The 25,521-nt window shown below is 37.6% G+C and overlaps 1 protein-coding gene across 1 annotated transcript in view; it reads right to left on the reverse strand.

The window, feature by feature from the left end:
- Window positions 1–24,871, reverse strand: part of Fgf10 (fibroblast growth factor 10) — a 77,400-nt gene extending 52,529 nt beyond the window's left edge. Inside the window, exon 1 of the mRNA XM_070041143.1 lies at window positions 23,705–24,871. Within this exon, the coding sequence (XP_069897244.1) occupies window positions 23,705–24,077 (373 nt within the window). The 5' untranslated portion in view covers window positions 24,078–24,871. The remainder of the gene's footprint in view (window positions 1–23,704) is intronic.
- Window positions 24,872–25,521: the final 650 nt, after the last annotated feature.

Genomic DNA, 25,521 nt, shown 5'->3' on the forward strand with positions numbered 1-25,521 from the left:
GTAGAGTTGATCCCCAATTAAGATCAGGTTGTCAGTGCCTCAACCCATTGCCTGTGACAATGAAAAAGAGGTTTTCATAACCAGGCAGCCAGTATCACTGTCATGCAGTGGGTAGAGACCAAAGAGTTTGTTAAACATCCTGTAACAAACAGAGAAGGCTTCTATCACAACTAAGTATGTGTTTCAAAATGTCAATGGTGCTGATAAACCATGACCTAAAAGAAACAGAGAAGTATAACTGGAGGTGGTTAATTAACGATTAAAGGAACAAATTATGATTTGAATGCAAGAAGAGTTTTCTCTCATATTTATTGAAGCTATGACTATGTAGCTTCCAAATGTATGGAACTATTATGAAAACCAAGCACTACCTCAAGTATAGTCATGTTTAGAGTAATGAAACCACAATTTGAACTCTTTCGCTTCAAAGAACCAAGGTAGAAATCTGATCGTACAATCTCTGTGAACAGTTTTTACCTAGAAAGTATAAAGATTCAATGCAGGCTTTTTCAACTCAACTATATCTATCTCATGTTCACTAATAAAATGAGCAAAAACTAGAGAATAATACATAAACATATGTATATACATATCTGTATCATGTTATGTGTGTATGCATACTTATGTACCTAACATATATATGACACATATACAGATACTTATATAAATAGAGATAGAGATAGAAACAGAGATGCATATAGATTTCAAACAGCAGGATTGAATATCAATGGATACTGTAAATTTCTACTTGTTCCTATTGTCAAATATCAATGTGGACGAGAGACATTTAAAATGGCAAAAACTATGGTTTGAGGAGACAGATCAAAGTGACCTGATGATCTCTAAAATCTTCTTCCTTTGCTAAGACTTCCTTTCAGACTTTATTCTCCAAGATTAGCTGCCAGTAGGCTTTGACAGGTTGTCTTGTAAGATTCTTGACGTTGCCATATGTGCAAGCTCTTTAAACCACCTTCTTTTGGTCTCTCCATGCCTCACTTCTGGTGATCAATTTCATTCTTAAATAATTCCTCCTATCCTCACCCCCCCAAATATTTTCTTATTGTTTATTTTTCTTCATAAGTCCTGATTCTTTAATGCTATTTAAAACTACATTTGGAAGGAAATTCAAAACCTTCTTCTTGTCCCTCCCCCTTTTTGCTCCATAAAATTCCTACTCTACTCTGAGCCATGACTAACATGTACAGTATGCTTGCAATGAAAATTGTTTTCCCCTAACTCTCCTAACTCCAGATTTTCACTCTTCTGATGCTAAGCTTAGATTAAGACATAGGTTGAAAGTACAAATATGTTTTCATCTCAGTCCTAGGTTCTTTCTTTCTTTTTTTTTTTTTACTAAGGTACTTGATAGGAAGATCTAACCTCACTCAAACTGCAGCTAGTTTCAGCATAGGAGACCACAAATAGCCAATGCTACTATAAAGGAACAGTAACCAAGATTAGAAACTAACTAGAGACATTATAAGCCACAAGTGTCATTGTTTGTAGCTGGACAGAGAACATTTGGTTGATCCTATAAAGCACAAAAATAAATACATATATGAGAAGTGTTATAAAAGTAATACAGTTTAGACACAAGAGACCAAAGCTGGATAGCTTCTAGGAACCAATAATGAAGCTAAATTATTTCCCTTCCTCCTCTTAATGCTAAACCAGTCATCTTTCCTTGACTATTTCATAACTGCCTTCCTATCACTATAATTGTAATATTCCCAGATTTTAGCTAATTAAATGTTAAAAGTTATTCTTTCACCTGTGTATCAATTAATTCCTATTTTGTGTTACTTTATTTTCCTTCCTCCTCCTAATGGAGGCCATTTAGAATAATAAGGGCAAAAGGTTATATATACATCTGGGCCCTGCATTTAACATCCTGGTTTATCATATATGCTTTGTGAGAACAATGGTGAGAGGTGGGCAGGGACCCCTTTGTATATATTTTCAATGCCAGAAAAAAAAGAAACCTTTTGCATTTTTCACATATGTGACATCTGAAATAACTCAGACATGGCAACATTAAGGAAATCATTGCGTCTTAGTTTCATGTTGAATTGTCAGAGCCAGGAAAGAAGGAGGTGAAGAAAGAAGGCAGAACTTGCATGGGCTGACGCTTTTTGAGGGACTGGGCTAAAACAGGCATGGCTTTCATTATATTTAAGTGAATTAGTCTGTTTCCTTTAAACAGAAAAGATTAACAAGCCACCAAGGGCCTGCTGTGGGATTCTGACACTTTTAGTTGCTTGTGACTTATGATTTGTGAATATCAATTCGCCTTCAAACACAGAAAGCAAATCTGCCATTAGCATGAAGTATGCCAAAAGACCATTCTAGGTTAGTTTGGTTAAATTCATTAGGAAAAGCATCTGCTAAGATGGGGGAGTAAATCTTTTATTTGATCCAGTGATCTGATAATTCTGAAGTTATCCTTTGGATTTAGAAATGGTTATGTGTAAATGTGGTGACTTAATATGAATGACTTTAATAAAGACGAATACTTCAAGTCTTGAACTTAGGAACTATGGGGAAATTAAATAAAAAGAAAAATATCAGCAATCCTAAGTAAACATCTCTTAAAATTTTGCTTCTTTAATAAAAGAATGTTTCTCCAGGCAGTATGGCATCAAGACAAATATTTCTCAAAACTGTAAGATAACAAAATAAATATCTTTCCTCATATGTGAATAGGTCAAGAAAACTTTGATATTAAATGAATGACATGAGAATTTAAAGTGGAAAGAACTAACAGAAAAATGAATTCACATTAAAAATGACTTTAAAACTCTTCCAGTTTACCATCCTTTGAAAAATTTACTAGTGAAAAATTGTGTTTTTTTTCACTTAGTTTGTACTTGTGCTACTTGTGTATCAAGACAAAAATGACCAGGAGCCAAAGTTTTGTAGCTGCAGGTAAAACTTTGTAGATAGCAAGAGGAGATTTTTTTTTGAATTTATTTGGAAAGAACTTAGTAAAGAAATTACAGAGTACTACCTAAGTTTTCTTCAGCTATTGAGTTCAATTTTCTGATATAACATGGCTGAGGGGTTTAAGTTATCCTAGTTAAGTTATCCTAGTTGTATGTTATTGATGAGCACAATAGAATAGTGGTTAAGTACATGTGAAGTACAGCTGTAGTATCTAGATTCAAATCACGTGTAACTGCTTACTATCTGTAAGAGTTCAGTGAAGTCATTCAGTGGGTGACCTTGAATTTCTCATCTGTAAAATGGGATGATGATGACAATGTCTGAATCCAGGAGGTAGATTTCAGCAGCCAAGATCATTCACCCAGTTTATATAAAACATTCAATATTGATGAACAAAATATGTACACACGTATGCAGGTATAATATATACATATACTATATTTGCTTAATTATACTTGCTTAATTAATGGATTATACAGTTACCTCAAATGGTGAAAAGTGTAACAATGATGCATGAATGTAACAATGATGCATTGGTGAGAACTGAACTGCTGACTAAAATATAAACATTTTCCATACTAAATAGGGAAACAGGGTTTTTCTATCTAACAAAACTGTGGAAGCATTGCAGAATTCTTCATTTAATTTTGATTTTAAATAAAATGAATTTAGTAAGTCAATTCCAAGTTGCTATTTGTATGTTTTTAGCTCCCAGTTCTACTTTATTACTAAATAACACTGTTACTGAAGTGTTTAAAAGTTGATTTAGTTTGAGCATTAGTCACTGAATAAGAAGGATTTATGATCTAGGATAATTCAGCACATGATTTCATTCTATAGATCTTGTCACCAGAAAAGATACAATTTACAATATGATGATTAATAGACGGTATATTTTCTGGTAAAGAAATCTTAGTAGTATGCAATTCTGATTTTTCAACAGGAAAAAGAATCTCATGCCTTCTTTGAAATATGAAACATCATGGTGAAAATGCTTTTGCCAGGAAGAAGAAAACATGAGTGAGTAGGATATAAGTAATTCCAATTCCATATGAAGTCCTCTGGAAACGTTTGAAACGCAATACTCGGTCAGTTAAATAATCTTAGACTAATTTATAGTTAGTTTCAGTGGTAGATAATATTAAACTCAGCAGTACCCATTCTGATTAAGCTGGTTAGGTAACTTTGAATCTTACAGTATAGCGAAAAATCTGTTTAAATACATAGAGGGAAAAATGTTCTGTGTGTTGCCAGTTTTTTATTAATGTTTTCAGCTTCTGATTCTCTGTGACTTTGCAGAAGTGATTTCATGAGAAGTAAGCCAGGCTCAAAGAAACATAGGTCCCATGGTTTCCCTTATTTGCAGTAACTAGTGTATGTCTGGGACAAGCAGAAAAGGTCAGATAAGATGATGTTAGGCGAAATGAACCCCAAGATAAGGACACAAGTGGTTTTTTCTTTCTTGCTATTGTTTCTAATGTATTTATAAGGGATTTTTTTGTTGCTTTGTATGTCCCTCCCCCACGGTATAACTCCTGTTTTCACTGTATTTGATGTTGATATAATTTGGGGAGGGGAAGGGAAAAACAAATTGTTTAAATAGGGATACAGGTGGACCCATTGCAATAATGAGAAGTACAAGATGTTATGTCGAAAAACGAACTTTACAATTTTGGCGGGGGTGGGGTAGAGGGGGTGGGGAGTGTTAGTTATAGAGATGGGAGAGCAGGGATGGTAGGGGAAAAACAAAGGAGCAGGCAACAATGCTTGATAAGAAATGTACTCATTACCTTGCTCATGTAACTGTAACCCTCTGTATGGTATTTTCACAATTAAATACTTATTTAAAAAAATGTAATTTCATGAGTCACATGGGATACAATTCTGTTAGAAGGTCACTTTTGGTGGGTATAAAAATGACATTTATACTTGAATTGGGCTTATCATTTGCAGATTCATGCAATACTTGATCAAGGTGGACATAGTCACAGCTTTTACTGCAGAGCCAGTCCCAATCATCTGAGAAAAGACTTGTATACAAGCACTGAAACTTAGTTTCACAACTGCAAGAATGTGTCACATATAGAGACATTTGTTTCAATACACCATAAGACATTGAAGAACTGCTTGAATTCCAAAGATAGCTCCGGAAGAGAAATAGAATCCATCGGTGTTCTTTATGCATGTATCTAACATTAGAAGTTGTACTTCAGATTTAAATAATTACTTTGAGATTGCCAACACTTTTGAGATTAGAAGAATATCTTCCAAGTTCTTATATTTATGTTTTCAGCTCCAAGTTCTACTATATTACCAAATGATAATATTACTAAATGTTTAAAAAATTAATTGTTTGAACAGTAGTCACTGAATAAGAAGGTTTTATGATCTAGGATAGTTCTATAGACCTTGTCACTAAAAGAGATACAATTTACAATATGATGATTTATAGGGGGAAAAATCCTGTGAAAAAGAGAAAGAAAAGAGAAAAAAAGGAAGGAAAAAAGGAGGGAGGGAAGGAAGGAAGGAGGGAGGGAGGGAAGGGAAGCAAGGTGAGGCAAGATGAGGCAAAGTGAAGGCAATGTGGGAGGGGTGAGAAGGTGAAGGAAGGGAGAAGGGGAGAGAACAGGGAGAGAATGGAAGAGGAAGAAGGGGAGAGGAGGGGAGAGTCAAAGGAAAGAATTCTAAATCTCTAAAATTTTGTTTACACAATCGTCCTAGGGTTTAGAATCCCAACTCTTCATAAATAACAGTTATAGAACTCTGTCATGATGAAAAAACTCTGTCATGAGGTGAGAATTAGTTGGTCTTCTCACTCCATTACCACACACACACACACACACACACACACACACACACACACACACACACACACACACACACACACACACACTTACATACAAGAATATGCTGGAAAGCTGACGTCATTTTAGGTCTATCAGAAAAATCTCTGTCACCAAATAGGGAGCTTAAACATATGCTCTAATGAAATTTTAAAACTATTTTCCTTTTATGGAACATACTGGCATGTTCTTTGCCAGGCTATATGTAAAAATGGAAAATATACCAACATATAATATGTTCATGAAATTCTTTATGTCAAAAACTTTAGATTATCTGAAACTTGAAATATCTTTGGCTTTTCTTCCCATTACCTCCCCATTTAGGATTAATGTCATTCCTAATTTTATTTTTCTTTAGAGTTTTGCTACTACCAAGAAAGAATAACTTGAGGATTTTTCTTTTTTAAAGTTCAGATTACTGAATATAAACCTTGTCTGTTCTACTCCCACCTCATGCACTATTTCTTGACTAGATTCATAATTTGTATTTGCATATTCACATTGTTTCACTCTATTATGTGTCCTAAACCCAAGTTTGAGAAAAACCTATTATTGTCTGCTGTTATAATCACACATTTCCAATCTGGCCTCCCTCTCCTCTGCTTTCCAGTCTCTACTAAGTGCTTATTAGAAGGAATCTTATCTTTTTGAAGAGAAATGGGTTGGGGCTAGATCTCATATAAGTATGTGTACAGCCCTGGTGGCCATTTATCACTCAGAAAGTTCTGAAAACCTGGAAATTTGAATGGGCCTATGCTATTTGCCTGGCTTAAGAGAATATAAATGAATTTTTGTCCTTAAGGTAATCCTGGGTAACGTTTATTACTCAGTTCCTTAATACCAGAATTCCATTCCTAATAACTGCCTCTTTATTTTCCAACATCCTCACCATTAAATCTCTTCTTTAATTCCTATATCACCAACATTTATTTCACAGAGTATAGAAAAAATGAGTGAGAATGCCGGTGCCAGTGGCTCACACCTGTAGCTATACAGGAGGCTGAGATCTGAGGATCACTGTTCAAAGGTAGCCCAAGCAGGAAAGTCTGTGAAACTCTTATTCCAATAAACCACCAGAAAACTGTAAGTGGAGCTGTGGCTCAAGTGGTAGAGTGCTACCCTTGAGCTAAAAACCTGAGGGACAGCACCCAGGTCCAGAGTTCAAGCCCCATGACCGACCAAAAAAACATGAGTGAATTCCTCAACATTAATCTAGTAGTTCATGGTCAACCTCTGCTTGGCAAAAGCCTCATTGTGTTAATACTTAGCAATGAAATGCTTATTTATTGTTCACATTCTACTAGATCCTACTGTTATGAGATAAACTAATTTTCTGAACTGCCAATTGTTGAATCATGCTGCAAAACAGACATGATTCTAAGTTCTAGAAAAGAAAATTGATTTTGAAAATACCTTGTTAGAGAGGCTTAAACAGAAGATGCCTTGTAAATTTGATGCATATTGAAGAGAAGATAGATAATGCAAGGAATTAATTTCAAATGAAACAAATATACAGTAAGTGTGACAAACTGTAATTAAGCACTGAAAATTTTCTCAGAAAATACTTACTGATTTTTAATAGCATTAAACTACCTACTTTTATAGAATTTTATGAAAATTATCAGGGAGACACTTTACATAGATGCTCTTGCAATGGCTGAGGAAAACCTTTTCATTGCAGTCAAAACACTTATTAAAAAATAAACCACCTATGTAGCCATCTCTACATCAAACAACAATATTTTCTGCTATTACAGTAACTAATGGTCAACATAACTGGATCAAATAAGCTGTGTATCTCAATTAATATTTAAACACATGTAGTCACTTAAACTTACTATTCATTTAGATGTAATTAAATCTGAGGTCCTGTTATGAGGCTGGATTTCGCTGGGTAGTTTTGAAGTAAAGCATCTGTTTAGTCCTTTGTAGTTGTCATGTTGAAGCTACAGCATGCAAGCATCTCAGTCTCACAATTAAGCAATGGGGTCAAGTACTGGAACTTATATCTATTGGAGTCCATGCTCAGTGCTGTCTACCAAATCCCTGTGTCACAGGAGGCTCTCATAGTTCACTATATTAGGTTCCTAATCATCTTCTAACAAACTACTACCAAATTGGTAGTTTAGAACAACCAAGTTCGTTATCCCCTCGATTTGAAGGTGAGAAGTCCAATGTCAATTTCACTGGGCCTACAAAGTAGATCAGCAGGGGCACACCCCCCTCCAGAGCACACAAGGGAAGCAACCTTGCCTTTTGGCCTCTGTAGCCCCATTCCTTGGCCTGTGGCTCATCCACTCTGTTTGAAACAGATAGTATAGCATCTCCAAATCTCTGCTTACATCATTAAGCCATCTCCAGCTTCTCATGAGCAATCTTACTGACTTTTATTTTCTCTTTTGAGGACATTTTTAATGGCATTTAGAAACCACCTGGCTAATAATGATAATCTCAGGATTTTGAATTTAATCATAATGGTAAAACTATCTCATATATGTAACATCCATACATTCCATCCATAAATTCCAGACTCTTATTCAGTCTTTACTGGGATATTAGTCCCCCTTTCCCCCCCCTCCCAATTTCCTATACATTATAAATGCAAAGACATTTTTCCTTCCCCCTACATCTTTCTAAGTTTCTGCTCCCTATGGCATAAAGTCCAAAAACACATTTAAATGTCATCAGCCCATGATCTCAAATATCATAATATAATCATGTATGAATATGATCATAATACATCTTGAAGTAAATTATTCTCTTCAAGTGAATCTAAGAAAAAGAGTTGTCAGTTTCCAAACTTCAATAGCTGGATAGAGAATAGCCATAATAATCACATTCCAGAAAAGAGACAAATGCAAAGAAGGATGAAGTCATCAGCCAGTCCCAAACAAATACAAAATCCAACATGGCAAATTCCATTCTATTTCAAGACCTGAGAATAATCTTCTTGGTCTTAGTGTCAAATTCTAGGACCTTAGTTAACGTCTGAGTTCTTTCCATGTTCAAGATTATGCATTCACAGTATCCTTTTCTTTAACAATGGCTTGTGTTAGTGGCTGAATAATTTTATTCAATTGATTCTATTAACTGACAGTAGAATTTGGATGCATCTGACACTATCCTTTATTTTGCACTATTTTTGTCTCTTTATTTTTGCCCAACTGGTGTTATTTCCACTGATTGAACCTTTTCAAAAACTATATAGTTCCTCTGTGTATGTCTTAGAGATTTATGCCATGAAAGGAAACCCATAGATCTTTCATAAAGGGTCTTGTTTTTATTCCTGGCTATTGTTGAGAAACCTGAGGAAGCCCATCTATTATATTTCTTATCTTTTAGGCATTAGCACAAGGTCTAACCACTCTGTTGGCCTGTTTTGCTGATAATAACTCTGTAAATTAACTTTTTGTGATTTGAATGGGTTGGGAATTTCCCAAGTCATCAAATGTCTCTATGGTTACTATTTCCTTTCTCTTGAACTTTCCTATAAGCACACACACACACACACACACACACACACACGCGCGCGCGCACACACACACACACACACACACACACACACACACACACAATCAGACTGATCCTTCATGTGAACATTTGAGTTGGAATCTCTGTCAGCTAAATACTAAACTTCATTACTTACCAGTTCTACTTTCCTCACAATAACTACTCATCCTTCACTTTCCAAGAACATACTGCTCTGAACTCTCATCAGAAACATTCTGCTTATAATGGTGTCTTCTCTAAATGGTGTACAATGTCTCTACTGCACCATTCATCTCTTTCTAAGCTCTCCCCAAATGTCTTTTCTTTCTACATTTCTGCCAGATATCTGTTTAAGAAAATCTAGGCTTTTAAAAACTCATATTCTTCAATGGCCCTCAGTTTGTGCTTTTATCCAATTCAACTCTTGAATGTCACTTGTACACTTTCAGGTCTTTGTTACAGTGACACTTCACTTGTTGTATCTGTTTCCTGTAACTCCTGTAACCAATTGCCCCAATGTCATGTCTTAGTAGAATTTTTTTAAATGATCCTGGGAGTGGAAAAGTCCAATAGCACTTTCCCTAGGTCTACCTCTGGAAGTCAATAAGGCCCATCTCCTCTGCAGGTTTTGGGAAGACAATGTTCTATTTTCCTACTTAGCTTCTAGAGCCACATTCTTTGGCTCATGGCTCCTTAGTTCAAGGGCATCTCCAAAGCCAACAACATTACATTTTTAAATCTTTCCTTCTCAGTATCATCATCAAATCACCTTCATCTTCTTCTGTCTAATCTCCTTCTGCCTCTCAAAGAAGGACATCTGACATGGAAATTTAGGGCCACCTAGCTAATCAAAATCATCTCTTCTCAAGGAGGTGACAAATCTTGTGTAAAGCTTCACCATATAAAGTGACATCTATATGCTCTAGAATACTTTACAGTATACTACAGCTACTACTTTCTAATATAGGTATGCTTTTGGATTTTGGTCCACAAAACAATAAAAATGAGTATACTGCAGTAAAGTGCTTATAATTTAGTTTAGTACAGTGCACTAATCTTGTAGATTAAGTCTTAGGGTCCAAGATAAAGTGAACGACCTGCTTACGATCATACAGTAAATGTTTTGACAAAGCCAAGACTATCAGCTATATCCTTTTCCTCCCACCCTTTGCAGTACAGTATTCTTTCTCTCTAACAGTATTACTAAGAAATGTTCATTTCTTATTTGTCATGTATTATCCAAGAAGTCAAACAGAACTCTGAAACCAGAAATAAACTATCTTGTAGCCAGTAAGAATTTTGAGAAAGTTTAAAGTCATTATCATTACCTACTGTGTATGATAAGTAGTAATCTTAAGTGGAAGAATTAAGGAAGTATAAAAATAAAAGAAACTTCATGAGTATACAATCCTTATGCAGAAGTTTGAATGAGCTGAAGTAGTTCACAGTAAGTTAAGTAATATCTTCCCCTACCACACACACCCTGACATGTTCCAGAGGATTGACTGAAAAATCTCAATAACTTGGTCAATGTCATGCTGCTCAAAAAAAGAGTAATACACTTAATAATAAATAGAAAAAGAAGATCTGTTATATACTACAGACACCAAACTAAGAGCTTATAACCAAAGATCAATAAATATGGTCTGCACTGTCAACAATTTTCAGTTGATGAGGGAACTAGATGGGAAAACAGTTAACTAATCAAGAGTAATATTGTGTGATTCTAGTCTTAGAGTCTTTGTAGGAGTGTAAGTTTTGTAGAGACAGAAGCATAATCAGAAAGGCTGCCCACAGATGATCTATAACTAAAATTTGAAGGAAAGAAGAACAGGATTATAAAAGTAGAAACATTGTTCTAGGCAGATCTAACAGAGACCATAAAGGCTGAATATAAAGAGGGCAAGGGTGACAAAAGTCACACAGCTTTGAGTATACATAATGGATCTATAAAAGTATATACTAAAGATGAAGTTAAGAGCTTGATGCAGAGCAATTCATGAGGGCCTTACCTATGAAGGAGTGTGAATATTATCCTGAGGATGTCAGGAAGAAAATGAAACAGCTGGTGGGGAACTTGTTTTTGTAGATGCATACCTCACATAGTCTAGACTGACCAAGCCTGTGGAAATTTTACATTAGGATGCTTTGTAATGGAATGGGGGGCTTTTTAACAAACATACCAGAATGAGAGGTATTTGCTGTGACTGTCCTAAGAAAACCAGGACAGATCAATCTCAGATCAGTCTCTCTGCTAGGTTTGAATACTGACTCACTCATGCTAACTATGAAACTTCAATCTGGCATCATGACTTTCAGGCTAAACTTTCTTATCGATACATGGTATGGGGTAACAATGGCTATCTATATTATGATACTATCCATATCATAGAATATTTTCTGAGTCAATTGATGAAAACATTAAAATACTTTATAAACTATAAAATAAAGTTGGTGGTATAATTTCTGCCTACTTTTAAAAAAACTTGTGGCATAAACTTGGAATCTTTTCAGATAATATGATAATTAAATAACAACTCAAGTTACTCATAGAATAAAAGATGAAGAGTTAACACATAAGTTCTTAAAATGTTCCAGCTTTCATCATTACAATTTTTCATATATATTCTCATCTGTATGTCTGAACTCATTATCCTAGAGTGATAATGGGTTAAGATATATTGTTTTTTATAAGTATTTTATTTTTTAATTTTTATTTATTTTTTATTGTGAACTGTACAGAGGGGTTACAATTACATGGGCAAGATATATTGTTATCTTTATTTAGCTGAAGAAATCAAGACTTAGGGGTGGGTGTTGTTCCTTGATTTGGCCAAAATCAATCAGCTATGAAGTGTTAGAATATGGATTCCATATCAAAAACCCTGACTCCAGGGCTCAAGGTTTCATGTACTTGTTTATACACTGTCAGTCCCCTGCTCCTAGTTTCTTAAAAAAATATTTAAGTATACCTTTTTGCAAGAAAAAAAGCGATAGCATCCTTTGTTTCCTTTTCTAATCACCAAAATCAAGTAAATCTAAGACAATTTAGATCAGGGATGACAAGAACAAATATACAACTGCAGCTATAGTGATATTAATGCCTCAGTAGTTTCCTTTGGGAATCTGCTTAAAATTACAAAACCCCTGGCCAGTGATTTGTACCTATTAAGAACTATTAAGGAGGAAGTATTTAAAAATTTTAAAGCACTATCATTAGACAAGTCATGAATGATGTAAGGATGTTATTGAGCCAGAAGAACTGCATCTTTTTTCATCTATTTAGTATAAAATATGTTTTCCCCCCTTTTAAGATAAAATTTTTGCTGTTTATTTAGACTGTCAATCAAAATACTTTGTAGAATTTTTGAAAGACACTTCTGCTCTCATTTTGTGGTTTCATTCACTTCAAAAAGTAAACAAATATAGTAATAAAATAAAGGTCAGTTTTAAGTGAAAATCCTGTTAGATATTACTTGACCATAATTTATGTCCTCCAGTATAGGGATGGGTATATACTTCCCTCTTCCAGAGTAGGAAGTCCTAATGTTCTATGTGATATATGCCCATCAGCCTGCAAAATGTGTCATTCTGATCACCCATGGTCCATTTCACAAGAAACTCATGTTTGGTTCTGCATCCACATGCTCTTCTTTTAGAATATTCTGTTAGGATATTCTTTTTATCCAAGTTGCTCATCTAGCTCGTCTGGGGGTGACTCTGATGTCACCTCTCTCTCTCTCTCTTCCTTAGTTGGAGAGAGGTTACTCTTGAATAAAACTCTACTGTTTCTTGACATTGAATACAAACTATAGTCGATGATCTCCCAACTCTGTCATATGTTTCTGTTTCTAGCTACAGATTGCAAATCTGTGAGATAGGAACCAAGAAAATCAGAGGAATGAGAATAAGACATACATACAAGGCTTTCTGAGAGTTTAGCTCCTGTGATAATACTATTTCAAACGCACATCATAACTTTATATAGAAAGGATGTGGTTGTGTACATTTGATTATGCTTCCTCTATTTTTCCTTCTCCCTATAAACTTCTTTCAAGTCTCCATGATTACCTGTTTTGTTGCTACAGTGGTTTTTCTTGTAATCTAAATGTCCTTGAAGACATTGATCTTCTCATTATTTTCAGGTTTTTTGTTGTTGCCTCAACTTATCCTTTAGTTTTCACTTTTCTTTCTTCCTCTTTTCCTTCTTTCTTTTTTCTTCTCTTTTTCTTTCTCTTTGTAACTTTGTCACTTTCTCAGTGTCTTTCTCTGTCTATCTCTGTCTCTGTCTCTGTCTGTCTGTCTGTGTCTGTGTCTGTCTGTCTGTCTCTCTCTCTCTCTTTCTCTCTCTCTCTTGCTTGTTCACTTGCTCGCTCTTTTGCATGGGGTTTGAAATCAGAGTCTAGTGGTTGCTAAGTAGGCACTCTACCACTTGAACCATGCCCTTAGCCCATTTTAAAAATTTCTCAACACTGGGGTTTGAAATCAGTTTAGTGGTTGCTAAATAGGCACTATACCACTTGAACCATGCCGTTAGACCATTTTTCAATTTTTCAACTATCTTCCTGTCTTAACAAAACAAAAACAAACTCCTTCCTCCAAACTTGAGAATATAATAAATTCTACAATTTCTAATCAAATTTGTGATAGCTTTGCTATTTTTCTTTATTTAGAACAGCCCGTGTATAGTCTCAGTTCCTGTTTCTTTCTCAGCTCCAGTGCCATTAATGAGCAATTCATCCCCTTGCCCTGTATCTGAAGGAAGCATTATATTTATTTTGTCGATGTCATACAACACTGTTCCATGTTGGTTGATTTCTCCAAGCTTCTGCCAAGTCCCAGCACAGCGGGTATTCTCCATGTCTTCTGCAAGAAGCTCCTAGCTCTCCCTTAGTTTCCTTCTTTCCATCCTCTCTAAAGGCTTCCCTAGCAATGCAGATCTCAATGGTTCCAGGTTGTTTTCTGGGAAGGATCCCTATTTGCTTCCTCTGTAGCTCTCACTTCTGTTTTCCCTGTCTCTTGGCTTACTTATTTGTTTGTAGATTTTTATTTGTTTTGTTTTGCTCTAACACTACAGACCGTAAGCTCCAGGAGAGCAATTAATTGCAGCTCTTCCAACACCAAATCTACCCAGTGCTTCACACAGTAGCTGACACAAAGTAAGCACTTGCCATATCTGTTGAATTAGGTAACGAGTAAACACATGATTTTATTTAACTTTACCATGTAAGAAAGAGTATGTACTGCAAGAAACTTCGTTTTACCGATGAAAACCTGCCCCAAACTACATGATCTTGTCTCACTATTTGTACCCAAGCCTTTGGCTTCAAAGTCTTCTTTCGCTTTGGGCTCACACCGTTAACCAATTGAATCAAAGCCCACACATTTTCTCACTAATATACAGTATCTTTAGCAGGATCTGGTTCTGAAGTTTTCTTATGTTGATAACCTTGGCTGTGAGGACTTCTATGGGATTCCTCTTAGATCACATGTTTTTTTTTTTTTTTTGTTTTTTTTTTTTTGGTCGGCCGTGGGGCTTGAACTCTGGGCCTGGGCGCTGTCCTTCAGCTCTTCAGCTCAAGGCAAGCGCTCTACCACTTGAGCTACAGCGCCACTTCCGGTTTTCTGGTGGTTTATTGGAGATAGGAGTCTCACGGTCTCTCCTGCCGGGGCTGACTTTGAACCGTGATCCTCAGATCTCAGCCTCCTGAGTAGCTAGGATTACAGGCGTGAGCCACCAGCGCCCGGCTAGATCACATGTTTTTATTTCAGTCAGTTTAACATCTGGTTGGATGCCACAGCTTGGTTCTTATTTCCTTCACACTTTTCTTGTCATGTCAGACCTTTTGCAGTGCTATTCACTAGTCTGATCTCTTTCTTGGAAGTTCAGAACCCGAGTCTTCATCACTCTATCAAAACATCCCCTCTTTCTTTTAATATGTGCCTAAACACTACTCTACAGTCTTTGCTGCATTCCCACTTTTCCTTTAGCTTCTGGCATGTTCATTGTTATTTATTGTAACCATCTCTCTTGCTTCCTGATGAGCTTTGAAGCACTCCTGTTCATTGGGCTTTTACTCAATAATGAGATCCGCATCCTCAGAACTTCTGATCCCATATTTATGATACGAGGTTCTTCTATACATCCATTGGAACATTTCTATACCCCAAAAGCCCATGATTCTGACCCTGACAATTACTAATACCATTATAAAATAATTTCATTTTTGATCATAAGATTTACATAGTAAATCAGGTATGTGTTACCATTTTCTCCAATGTTACAGAATATTAATTCTCCTTTTAAATAATTATATTGGTAAAATAGTTACTTAAAGTTGGAAAACAATTGACAAAAGCTTTTTTTTTTAATTTGCCAATACAATGGATAAATTATATATATTTATATACCCATTACTATTTTTTAACTTTTATTGATGCTTTAAAATATTATTAATAAAGATGTGCAGTTCTATATTTTGTCAACATGAAGTATATATCCTTGTATATTTTAATTGTTTCCCATTGGTAACCAATATTAAGGATAGCTTGAGTTTTAGTAGATTTAGCACAGTGAGACTATCAGTCTGTCAGTTGAAAAGTTGGGAATATTAAAGAACTTCAAATGCGTATTTGTCATCTACTATAGTCAAAGAAAAATGTGTTCTTTTTCATAAGTTGTCTTTACTTCCCTTCTCCCATGTGCTTTGCTTTTCAAGCTATGAAAGTAAGGATAGTGACAAAGTAGCTAATAACTTATGCAAGTACAGAAAAAAAGTTAAAAGAAAGGTAAAATCACCCTAAGAAAGGGATAGTGAACATTTAGTTTAACCTGTAATCCTAACTACTCAGGAGGCTGAGATCTGATGACAAGGTTCAAAGCCAGCCCAGGCAGGAAAGCCCACAAGACTCTTATCTCCAATAAACCACTAGAAAACCAGAAGTGGTACTGTGCCTCAAGCGGTAAAGCATTTGCCTTGAGCTGAAGAGCACAGGGACAGCACCCAGGCCCAGAGTTCAAGCCCCATGATCGACCAAAAAAAAAAAAAAAAAGAGACAACAAGTGCCATACAGGCTGGGACCAAAAAGAATTAACTGATTGGCTGCCAGTGGCTCACACCTGTAATCCTAGCTACTCAGGAAACTGAGATCTCAGGATCATGGGTTGAAGCCAGCTAAGGCAGAAAAGTCCCTGTGAGACTCTTATCTCTAACTAACCACTCAAAAACCAGAAGTAGCGCTATGGCTCAAGTGGGTAGAGTTCTAGCCTTGAGAGAGTGCCCAGGCACTGAGTTCAAGCCCCATGATGGACCAAAAGCAAAAAAAAAAAAAAAACAAAAACCCACAAAAAGCTGGAAATTCAGAATCAGAAGAGAATGTTAAATTTGAATCATTAAAGTATGTATTTACAGAATCTAAACTATCTGTTTTAGATATTACATATCTGAATGTCACCGGGTACTAAGTAATAGTAGAAAAACAAAAAACAAAAACAAAAACAAAAAGCAAACTTTCTCTGTCTCCAGAGGTATGTAGTAGAGAGGGAAACTAGGGAAAAAGAATAAATGAACAAAAACACAAAAATAAAGGAGGAGAAAATGATAGAGTGGTGTGCAAATAATAAAGCTAATATGTCTGAAGCAGTGTTGTCACAGAGTGCCTCAAAACAGAACTATTTGTAAGGACAATTGAAGATGACAATTGTCTCAGCAGGACAATGCCTCAATTAAGATCAATGATAAGTAACATATTTATTTGCAAAAACATCTTAACAGCATCACCAAAAGGAAGTGATAATTATAGAAAAATATAAAATGCCTCTTTAAATAGTTGATCAACTTGAGGTTTACTTATACTTTATAGAATACAATTACAGTTAGTGATATTACTAGATTTGTGTGGTTGACCAAAAAATGTGTACATTCTCCATCAGTATTTTACCTAAGTTTGTTCATTAGCATCTCAATGGCATCGTTTATTGTAGGAAGTGTGTCAAACATTTGAAAATTCCTCATTAACGATAACACAGTGACAGATTAGGTATAGGTAAAGGTAGACAGGTTTAGATTGAAGAATTATTAGGTGAACTATAAAATGAGGCAATGCTTTACTGCCAGCACTATGAATCTATCAAATGGTAATTGGATGCACGTGTTAGTAGCAGTAAAAAGTCACTGTCCAGTTGTCCACCTTACATGGGAATCTACTCTGTGTGTCTTCTTTGATTTATTGTTCCAATTAGAACACAGCGTTCAAAGAAAGAACATAACTGACCTCATTTAAAAGCAAGGGAGCCTGTAAGGCCATTATTTTGTGGATGACCTGGCTCTTTTTGAGATAACTTGAATGTTTCTATTTGTGAAAAATCTACACAAATTAGGTACTAGATTTTAAATAGATTCTGTGAAACATCACATTTTTATGTTCCTTTATCTGGTATTATAGTGTCAATGGTGGCAGAGTAGGGTACTGATATCTTTCTTCTCACACATTTTGAAGTCACACTTCTAGGTAATTTTCTGATATACCAAATGTCTAAAACCAGGTAGTATTTCTCACACATGGTGACAACAGAATACTGTGATTTTTTTTAAAAGTAAATATTTAAATTGTGATTAATGCACACCTTTTCTAAAGTGATAAATGTAAAAGGTCTTAAATCATTGCAATATACCATGAAAGGTTAACATACTCCTACATGAAGATTTTGAACAAAACAAAGTTTATTATCTCTCTAGATTGTGGTAAAACTATGCAAAAATTACAGGCACTTGACTCTTATAACCCAACTTACTGCCACATTCAAAAAGGTCTTTAATTTCTATGAAGGAAATGCTAGCATTTGACTCACTTATATTAAGCAAACATCAACTATTAATGTTGACAAATGTTGGAACAGTAACACTAAAACTGTCATCTGAATTACTCCTCATCGCAAAGTTCACAGAATTAATGTTAGGACAGATTAAAATCACTTTGAACTATACACATCTATTACTCTTCCTTCTGAAGCATAATAAAGCAATATCATCTGCACTACAATTTTGGATAAGCATACAGACATTTAAGGCTTAGGAAAGATGTAGATATTCATAGGCAGCTCATAAATGTGAGAAGCATTAGGTCTATTTCACATGAGCTGTCAACTTTTTTCTACTATGTTGGCTTGTGGGAAGTTAAATGCTGGATAATAAATGGGGTTTGTCTCCAAACATTAAGGCAATTGTTCCTTAAATTGTAAGGAAATGCATTGGAATAAGGTTTTATGTTTATGATGGAGAAGAAAATGTGCACACATTGGCATTTCTTTGATTTTTTTGTAAGATATTTCTCTTCCTTTCCTCCTCTTCTTCTACCTCTTCCTCCTTCCCCTCCTCCTCTTCCTCCACTTCTCTTTCCTCCTCCCCATCGTCATCCAGCTCTTCCTACTCCTCATTCTACGATTCTGTGCTTAAATATCATTTTGAAACATGAACTTTTAAAAGTAGATTGGACCTTTGTGTAATAGGTTACTGAAACTCTTGTGACGTAGAAATTGATGTGTCTGAATTCTTCTCTTCCAATATTAACATGTGATTCCTGCCAACTGTTTTCTTGGGTATCATCTAGTAGGCAGTTATAAATTATTTTTATAAAGGGCAAACTCTCAAAGTACTCATTTTTAATAGATTTATGATAGAGCCATCAAAGTGGAGGGTCTATATGGTAAGATCCCAGTAAAGGTAATAGGACAGTGTCATGTAAACGTTAAATACAGTGACTTCCACCTTCATAAATCCTTGATGCTCATGATTAAATGCTGCCAGTTATAAATTATACAACCAAATTCCAGACAGAACCACAATTTTAAATAAGACACCAGTGGAAAGTCATAAATTGTCTATAGGTTTTCTTTCCAGAAGACTCTTGAGAATCCCTGTTTTCTTCAACAATTATTTTTAACTTTAACTTCCTAGAGTTCATTGTAGCTCCGATTAAAAAGTAATAATGAAAATCATTAGCTCTAGACAGCAGTCTGCCAGATTTATGGGGTAAAGTACCTTTTTGATTTGCAGACTCATTTTAAAGCATTCTTAATAAATATAGCTTTAAGTCTCCAGGATAGCACCCTTTCTAAAGTCATGTGTTAGAAGTTTCTGCTACAGTCCGACTTCCCACAGGTATTTACAATCAAATTATTTTATTACACATGGGAACAATTAAGCATTTGACTCTCAGCTGTAAACAATTACTATACACAATGACATTCATGGATTTTCTTAAATAGTCATGTATTCCTAATGACCTCTGTTAACATAACTGAGATTGATGTATGTACTTTGTGTGTGTCCATAAGCAAATACATCCCATAACATAACACTGAGAGATATACTGTACTAGCAGTGTCTGAAATGGTGTGATTATCTGCAATGAAAATTTTTAACCGATTTGCTTCTGTTACACTTCTAATTCAATTCTAAAAGCCACTGATGCTCACAGCATAAAGCAAGTAAGGTTTTGGACAACCCATTATTAGGAGATTTCTGGTGAATAGCTCTATTGTTCAAAGTAGCAGAGAAGATTAGATTAGAATTCTGGTTCTGTCAAATTTTAGTTGAATGACCACAGGCAATTTACTTTCTTCAGTCTTTGTTTTCATATTGGAAAACTTGGGGATAGTTCACTCAGAATCAGAGGACTATTATGAGTATCAATGTGATGTCTATTTAAAGAGAAAGGACATATACCATATACTCAGTGCATATTGATTTCTGTATTCTCTCTCATCCTCTTTTCTCAGAAAAGACATTAAGCTGTGGGAATCTGTTTTGGGAATATCCATCTTCAAGTTGTCTCAAGTTTGAGGATACGTTTTCTTTTCATTAGATTCCTTTTCCCTTCAAGTGACAACCATGGAGGAAGCTTGCAGCTGTTTTACTCACATCTACAAATAAGTCAACCATTTCCAGTTGCAAGGGTACGACAGCTGTATCCAGCCTTGATAGACCAGAACTGGAGCTGTGTGGTAATGTTTCAAGGGCAAAGTTCTAGATGTAAAGAATGATAAAACAAAACCTAAATGAGCCTGCACATATCTAGTGACAGATATACCACAGCTATTCTAAATTATTCAAGGTTTCCCAGACTTCTAACAAGAGAAACAAAATTAAGCTCTACTCTCTCTTATTCTTCTCTCATTGAATGGCAAAGAACAAGCAAAAATTATACACCCTCATTAAAAAGTATCTATGACAATCATCCAAAACTGAGAAGAGCTTATTTAGCAATATGTAGCATTATTAAAACCATTCAAATTCTAGGAACTAGCTTTGGAGGTATAAGTTAAAAATGATTTTGCAACACTTATGGGTGATTTCCTTCCTTAATTCCATTTTGTTAGTATTTTACTGGCAAAAAGCCTGTAAAACAGTTGTTTAATTACCCAGGACATCACAAACATATGACTCCTTAGATAAGCTGTTACTGTATTTTAACAGCAATAACAGTAGGGTCAAAAGTAACAATGAAAATTAATCTTCAAATAAGCAAATGTCAGAAGAGCAGCTTTGTATATTGAAAGTAATTAATAATTTGTTCAGGAAAATGTTACTGAAATATGTTTAGGGGACAAGGAGTTGACAAGTCTTCAAAGGTATATCCTAATACTGAACAGGCTACCATTGGTGGGCTGACTGGCTGACAAAGGTTCGTTCACGTGTAATTTTGCAACATTTAGACACTATCTTAATGATATCACATAGTTTAGCTGAGTCAATCCAGCTGGAAATTACAGCAGCATTCTAATTACTGGGCCACATGTGAAATGAAGTTTTGTTCAACCTTTTCACTTGTTATTTAGATACTGATGTTCTTGGAAAGTTTATATGAGTTGTGGTTTGACAAAACTTATCAGTGTAAAGCCTTCTCCTTTTCATTTTTAACCATTCATTAAGATTGAATTGCTGTAAAATGTGTTTGGCTTGTAACTTCCAAAAGGAATTTATGACGTGGAAACATTTGCATATTTTGATTAGTTAGGATGGAAATTTGCCATACTTGTTTAGATGATGAAAAAAAAAGTATACACTTCTTTTCTGAGATAGTTCATATTGTACCAATAAAATTTAGCATATTTCCTGGAAACCATTTGGCCAAGTAATTAATCACAGTGATCATTATTTTAGAAAATAGTAATTTAACTTGCATAAACTGAACAGTTCAGGCTCATAATTACATCACAGCATAAAGATCCTTAAAATATAGCAGTGGAAAAAGTCAAGTTATTATCAAAAGTTTTAAAAAGAAGAAAGTTAGCTCCAGGTGATCATGAAATTCTGTTATGTTTCTTTGGGTTTTACCTATGAACTAAAACTACAACATCCAATCTATGAGGAAAAAATATATACATATACATTCCCACCTCCCTCCGCCCACAGGTTGGTTCTTCTTTCTGCTGCACACTGAATTCCACCATACCATTTGGTTTTAGAAGTAAACAAAAACACTAAATTTTAATCAGAAAACTATGAACCATAGACTCAGTACCTCATGACTTTCAAGCAAAATCAATAATCATTAATGATATTATTTCTGCAACATTTTGTTATTCCAAATGGAAAACACATATAAAAACACAAAAATGTTGGATGTTTTAAATATATATACATAACATATACGTTATGTATCAGAACATATATATTGCTTAAATGTGTTTAATGTGTTTAACGTATCTAATACTAAAACTGAAATGGAATGCTCTAAATATTTCTACAAATATTTGTATTACTTGTACACTATTGCTAATTATAGCTAATACAAGCAGTAGCTAAGGAGAAACAGAAGTGAATGCTTGTATGTGTGTGAGTCCCAAACAAGAAGCTAAGATTTAATTTATGTAAATCTTTACTTAAAAATAAGATGCTAAGAGTCTGGTTAAGTGTAATTTTCACTACCCCTTTCTTTGTAGGCTAAGGAATCTTGAAATATACAGTGCATATAGTTAAGTCAGCTGGAACATAATATGCTTGGAAATCCTGAAGTGCTAACACAAAAAAAGTTCCTTGAAAGATGACTTGTAATTTACCAAAGAGATAAAGCTACATAGTCTTTTACAACATTTAAATGTCATTGTCTACCATCTTCAGTGTGCCATTACATAGCCTTGAGATCCTTTCAAAAACAATCAATAGAGAATGAATAAGTCTTCCCACTTGAAAGTAGCTAGGAAAGGAAGCCAACAGAATACTCTGGCTTGGCTGGATTGATTCAAGAACTGACACAATATCCACCCCTTCTCTCCTCATTCTCCTTCTCCCTTTCCAGTCCACACCCTTGTAAGAAAGACAGAAGAAAAGACAGACAGAAAGAAAGACAGAAAGACAGAAAAAGAAAGAAAGAAACAGAGAAAGAAAGAAAGAAAAGAAAGGGAGGGAGGGAGGAAATCTAAGGATATCAGGCAGAATTTATATACTGAGGGGAAACCCTCACACTATGGGATCCGCTATAACCATGGAAACAGACTTATGACTTTTACTTTGAAAATAAAAGAATGACAATGAAATTTGTGTGAGGTCTGTGTGAATCCAGTCCCAGATGTTTACAATGCTGTAGTAGTATGGCTGTGCAATATGAGAGGTTTCAGAAGAAACAGTACAACAGGACACCACAAAGCAGCGCAGATGCTATTGACAATGCAGACATGAGCATCATGTTACCAAGAGAGAAGGCAGGCAGAAGACAAATAGCAGCAGTGGTGCCTGAAAAGCTAACTTCATGGACTGCAGTCACTCAGAGCACCATGAGGGACGTGACCAGCAAACAACACCAACAATCAAAACATCCAAACCAGGAAAAAAGCAAAGCAAAACACAACTTGTGCTCCTATTTAGAGAGGTGAAGGGGAGACAGTGGAAGAGACTTTTGACTTTGGCTTCTTGGTTTCTCCATAAAGCCCCTACGATGGACATGGAGGAGGAATTACGTTCAGCTCGAGGAGCCTGTCCCAAAGACTGCAAAAGGAAGGAGTCAGACTAGGTTTACCTGAGCCATTTTCAGAAGGGGGCGGGTGGGAGAAGGGGGACTTTTCTGGGGAATGAGATGCAAGAAAGTACTGAGCACGGAAAGGGTCATCTGTGCCCTCACAACTCTAGGGCGCCCTGCGTGGTCAGGCAAGTGACAACCCAGGGGGCGACAACAGGGGTGGATTAGGGTGGCGAGGGGAAGGGGGTGTGTGGAGGGACTCGCCCCGGGGAGGGGTGCCTGCTGCAGCACCGTGTATACAGGGGAGGGGGGTGTGATGTAGTGTGAAAGTATTCCACTTAATCATTTTACAGGGGTTGGGGACGTAAATATTTAGCTGGCCACATCTGGAACCGATTTCTCCCCCCCCCCCTCCCGTATGGGGTGGGGGAGGATAATTGGAAGGAGGGGAGCGCGCGTTCGTTACTTACTGTACGGGCAGTTCTCCTTCTTGGTTCCGCTGACCTTTCCGTTCTTCTCAATCTTGAGAAAGTATTTGGTGAAAGAGAATAATTTCCTCCAGCGGACATCTCCTTGGAGATGATTGTAGCTCCGTACATGCCTCCCCACACTGGAAGGAGAGGAGAAGGAAGAGGAGGAGGAAGAGGAGGAGGAGGAGGAGGAGGAAGAGGAGGAGGAAGAGGAAGAAGAGTTGGTGGCCTCCGGTGACACCATGTCCTGAGCAAGAGCTTGGCAGGTGACAGGGAAGGAAGACACCAAGAAGAGCAACAAGAAGCAGCAGCAGCAGCAGCCGGGCAGGTGGGGGAAGGCTGAGGCACCATGTGTCAGTATCCATTTCCACATTGTACTGGAGCTCTGGGCACTGGAGATTGTCTCATCAGAAGGAACATACTGGAAGGGTAAGACCTGGTGCAAGACAAGGAGATCGTTGGAGGAGGTGGCGGCTGCTGGTTAGCTCCCTCAGGGCACGTATCTGGCCAGAAGTGAATACACCAACATCCATAACTCCTTGGAAAGTGCCGGCTGCCTCTTCCTGCCGCTCGGTGCTCGGGGACCCACTGCGCGCGCGCCTCTGCCCGGGAAGGGTCTGCCCGTGGACGCTGGTGGACGTGGGTGGGCGCGGGAGCGGCGGGTGGCGGCGGCGGGTGGCGTGGGTCACCGGCGCGTGAGGTCGCTCCCGCAGGAGTTACTTTGTTCTTTTCTTCACTCTTTTCTTCACCATGTTCGATGCAAAAGGAAGAAAAGTCTCAAAAACAGATGACAGCGCGTTGAACAATACCCGCAGGTCGGGTAGAGGGGGGATAGCTGCGCCCCTCTGCGGCGGGCACTTTCGAGGGTGGTGGAGTGGGGGGGGTCCCCTTCGCTGCGGAGCCCCCAGCCCGAGCGCCCCTTCTCCTCCGCAAGCTCTCTGCCCCCAGCGCCTGGTTGTTTTCTTCTCTCTCTCTCTCTCTCTCTCTCTCTCTCTCTCTCTCTCTCTCTCTCTCTCTCTCTCTCTCTCTCTCTCTGTCTCGCGTTCTCGCTCTCTCTTTGGTGGTGGTGTTGCCTGTTGATGTGAAGTCTGCCGTAGTCACTTCTTGGGTGTTTTTTCCCTCTCTTTTATTTTGGGGGGGGGGTGGTAGATGGCGGCTGATGTTTTGTTTGGCTCTCTCCACCCCCCCTGCCCCCCCACCACCACCCTCCTTCGCTTTGGAAAACCCGCTTGTAAACAGGTTGAAGCCTGGAGTCGAAATGTCAGTGATTCTCAGCCAGAGGTGGGCTCTGCCTCTGCGGGTCAAACCTCATTTGCAGGGGGTGGAGAAGCTGCGGGGGGGGGGGGGGAGGAGGAGGGGGAATGGGGTGGGAGGGGTGGGGGTGGGGGGGTCAAACGGCGGTGGGACATCTGAAACCCTCGGCTGCTGGGAACGCCAGGGAGAAGGAGGAGGAGGAGGAGGAGGAGGAGGGAAGGGGCCGGGAGTTGGGGGGGGGGGCGGGGGGAGGAGAGCCAAAGCCGGGGAGCGAGCGAGCGAGCTGAGTGCGCGCTGCCTTCGCTCGGAGCCGGGGGCCCGCGGGTCCCGCCTGGCCGCCGCCGCGGGCGTAGGGGCCGCCCAAGGCCGCCTCGGACTAATTGCGGCTCCAGCGTCCGGGACTCGCCGAGCCGACCGCCGGCGCGAGCGGCCGGTGCCCCGCGCGCCCTCCGAGGGGTGCTGTCTTCCAGCCCCGACCGCTCCCCCTGGGGGAGCCCCCTGGCCTTTCCCACTGGCTTCCTAGCGCAGGGTTTCTTCCTTGTGATTTCTCACCCCACGTTTGG

This window comes from Dipodomys merriami, unplaced genomic scaffold (assembly GCF_024711535.1).
Source record: "Dipodomys merriami isolate MVZ:Mamm:240054 unplaced genomic scaffold, mDipMer1.0.p SCAF_30, whole genome shotgun sequence".
Lineage (NCBI taxonomy): Eukaryota > Metazoa > Chordata > Mammalia > Rodentia > Heteromyidae > Dipodomys > Dipodomys merriami.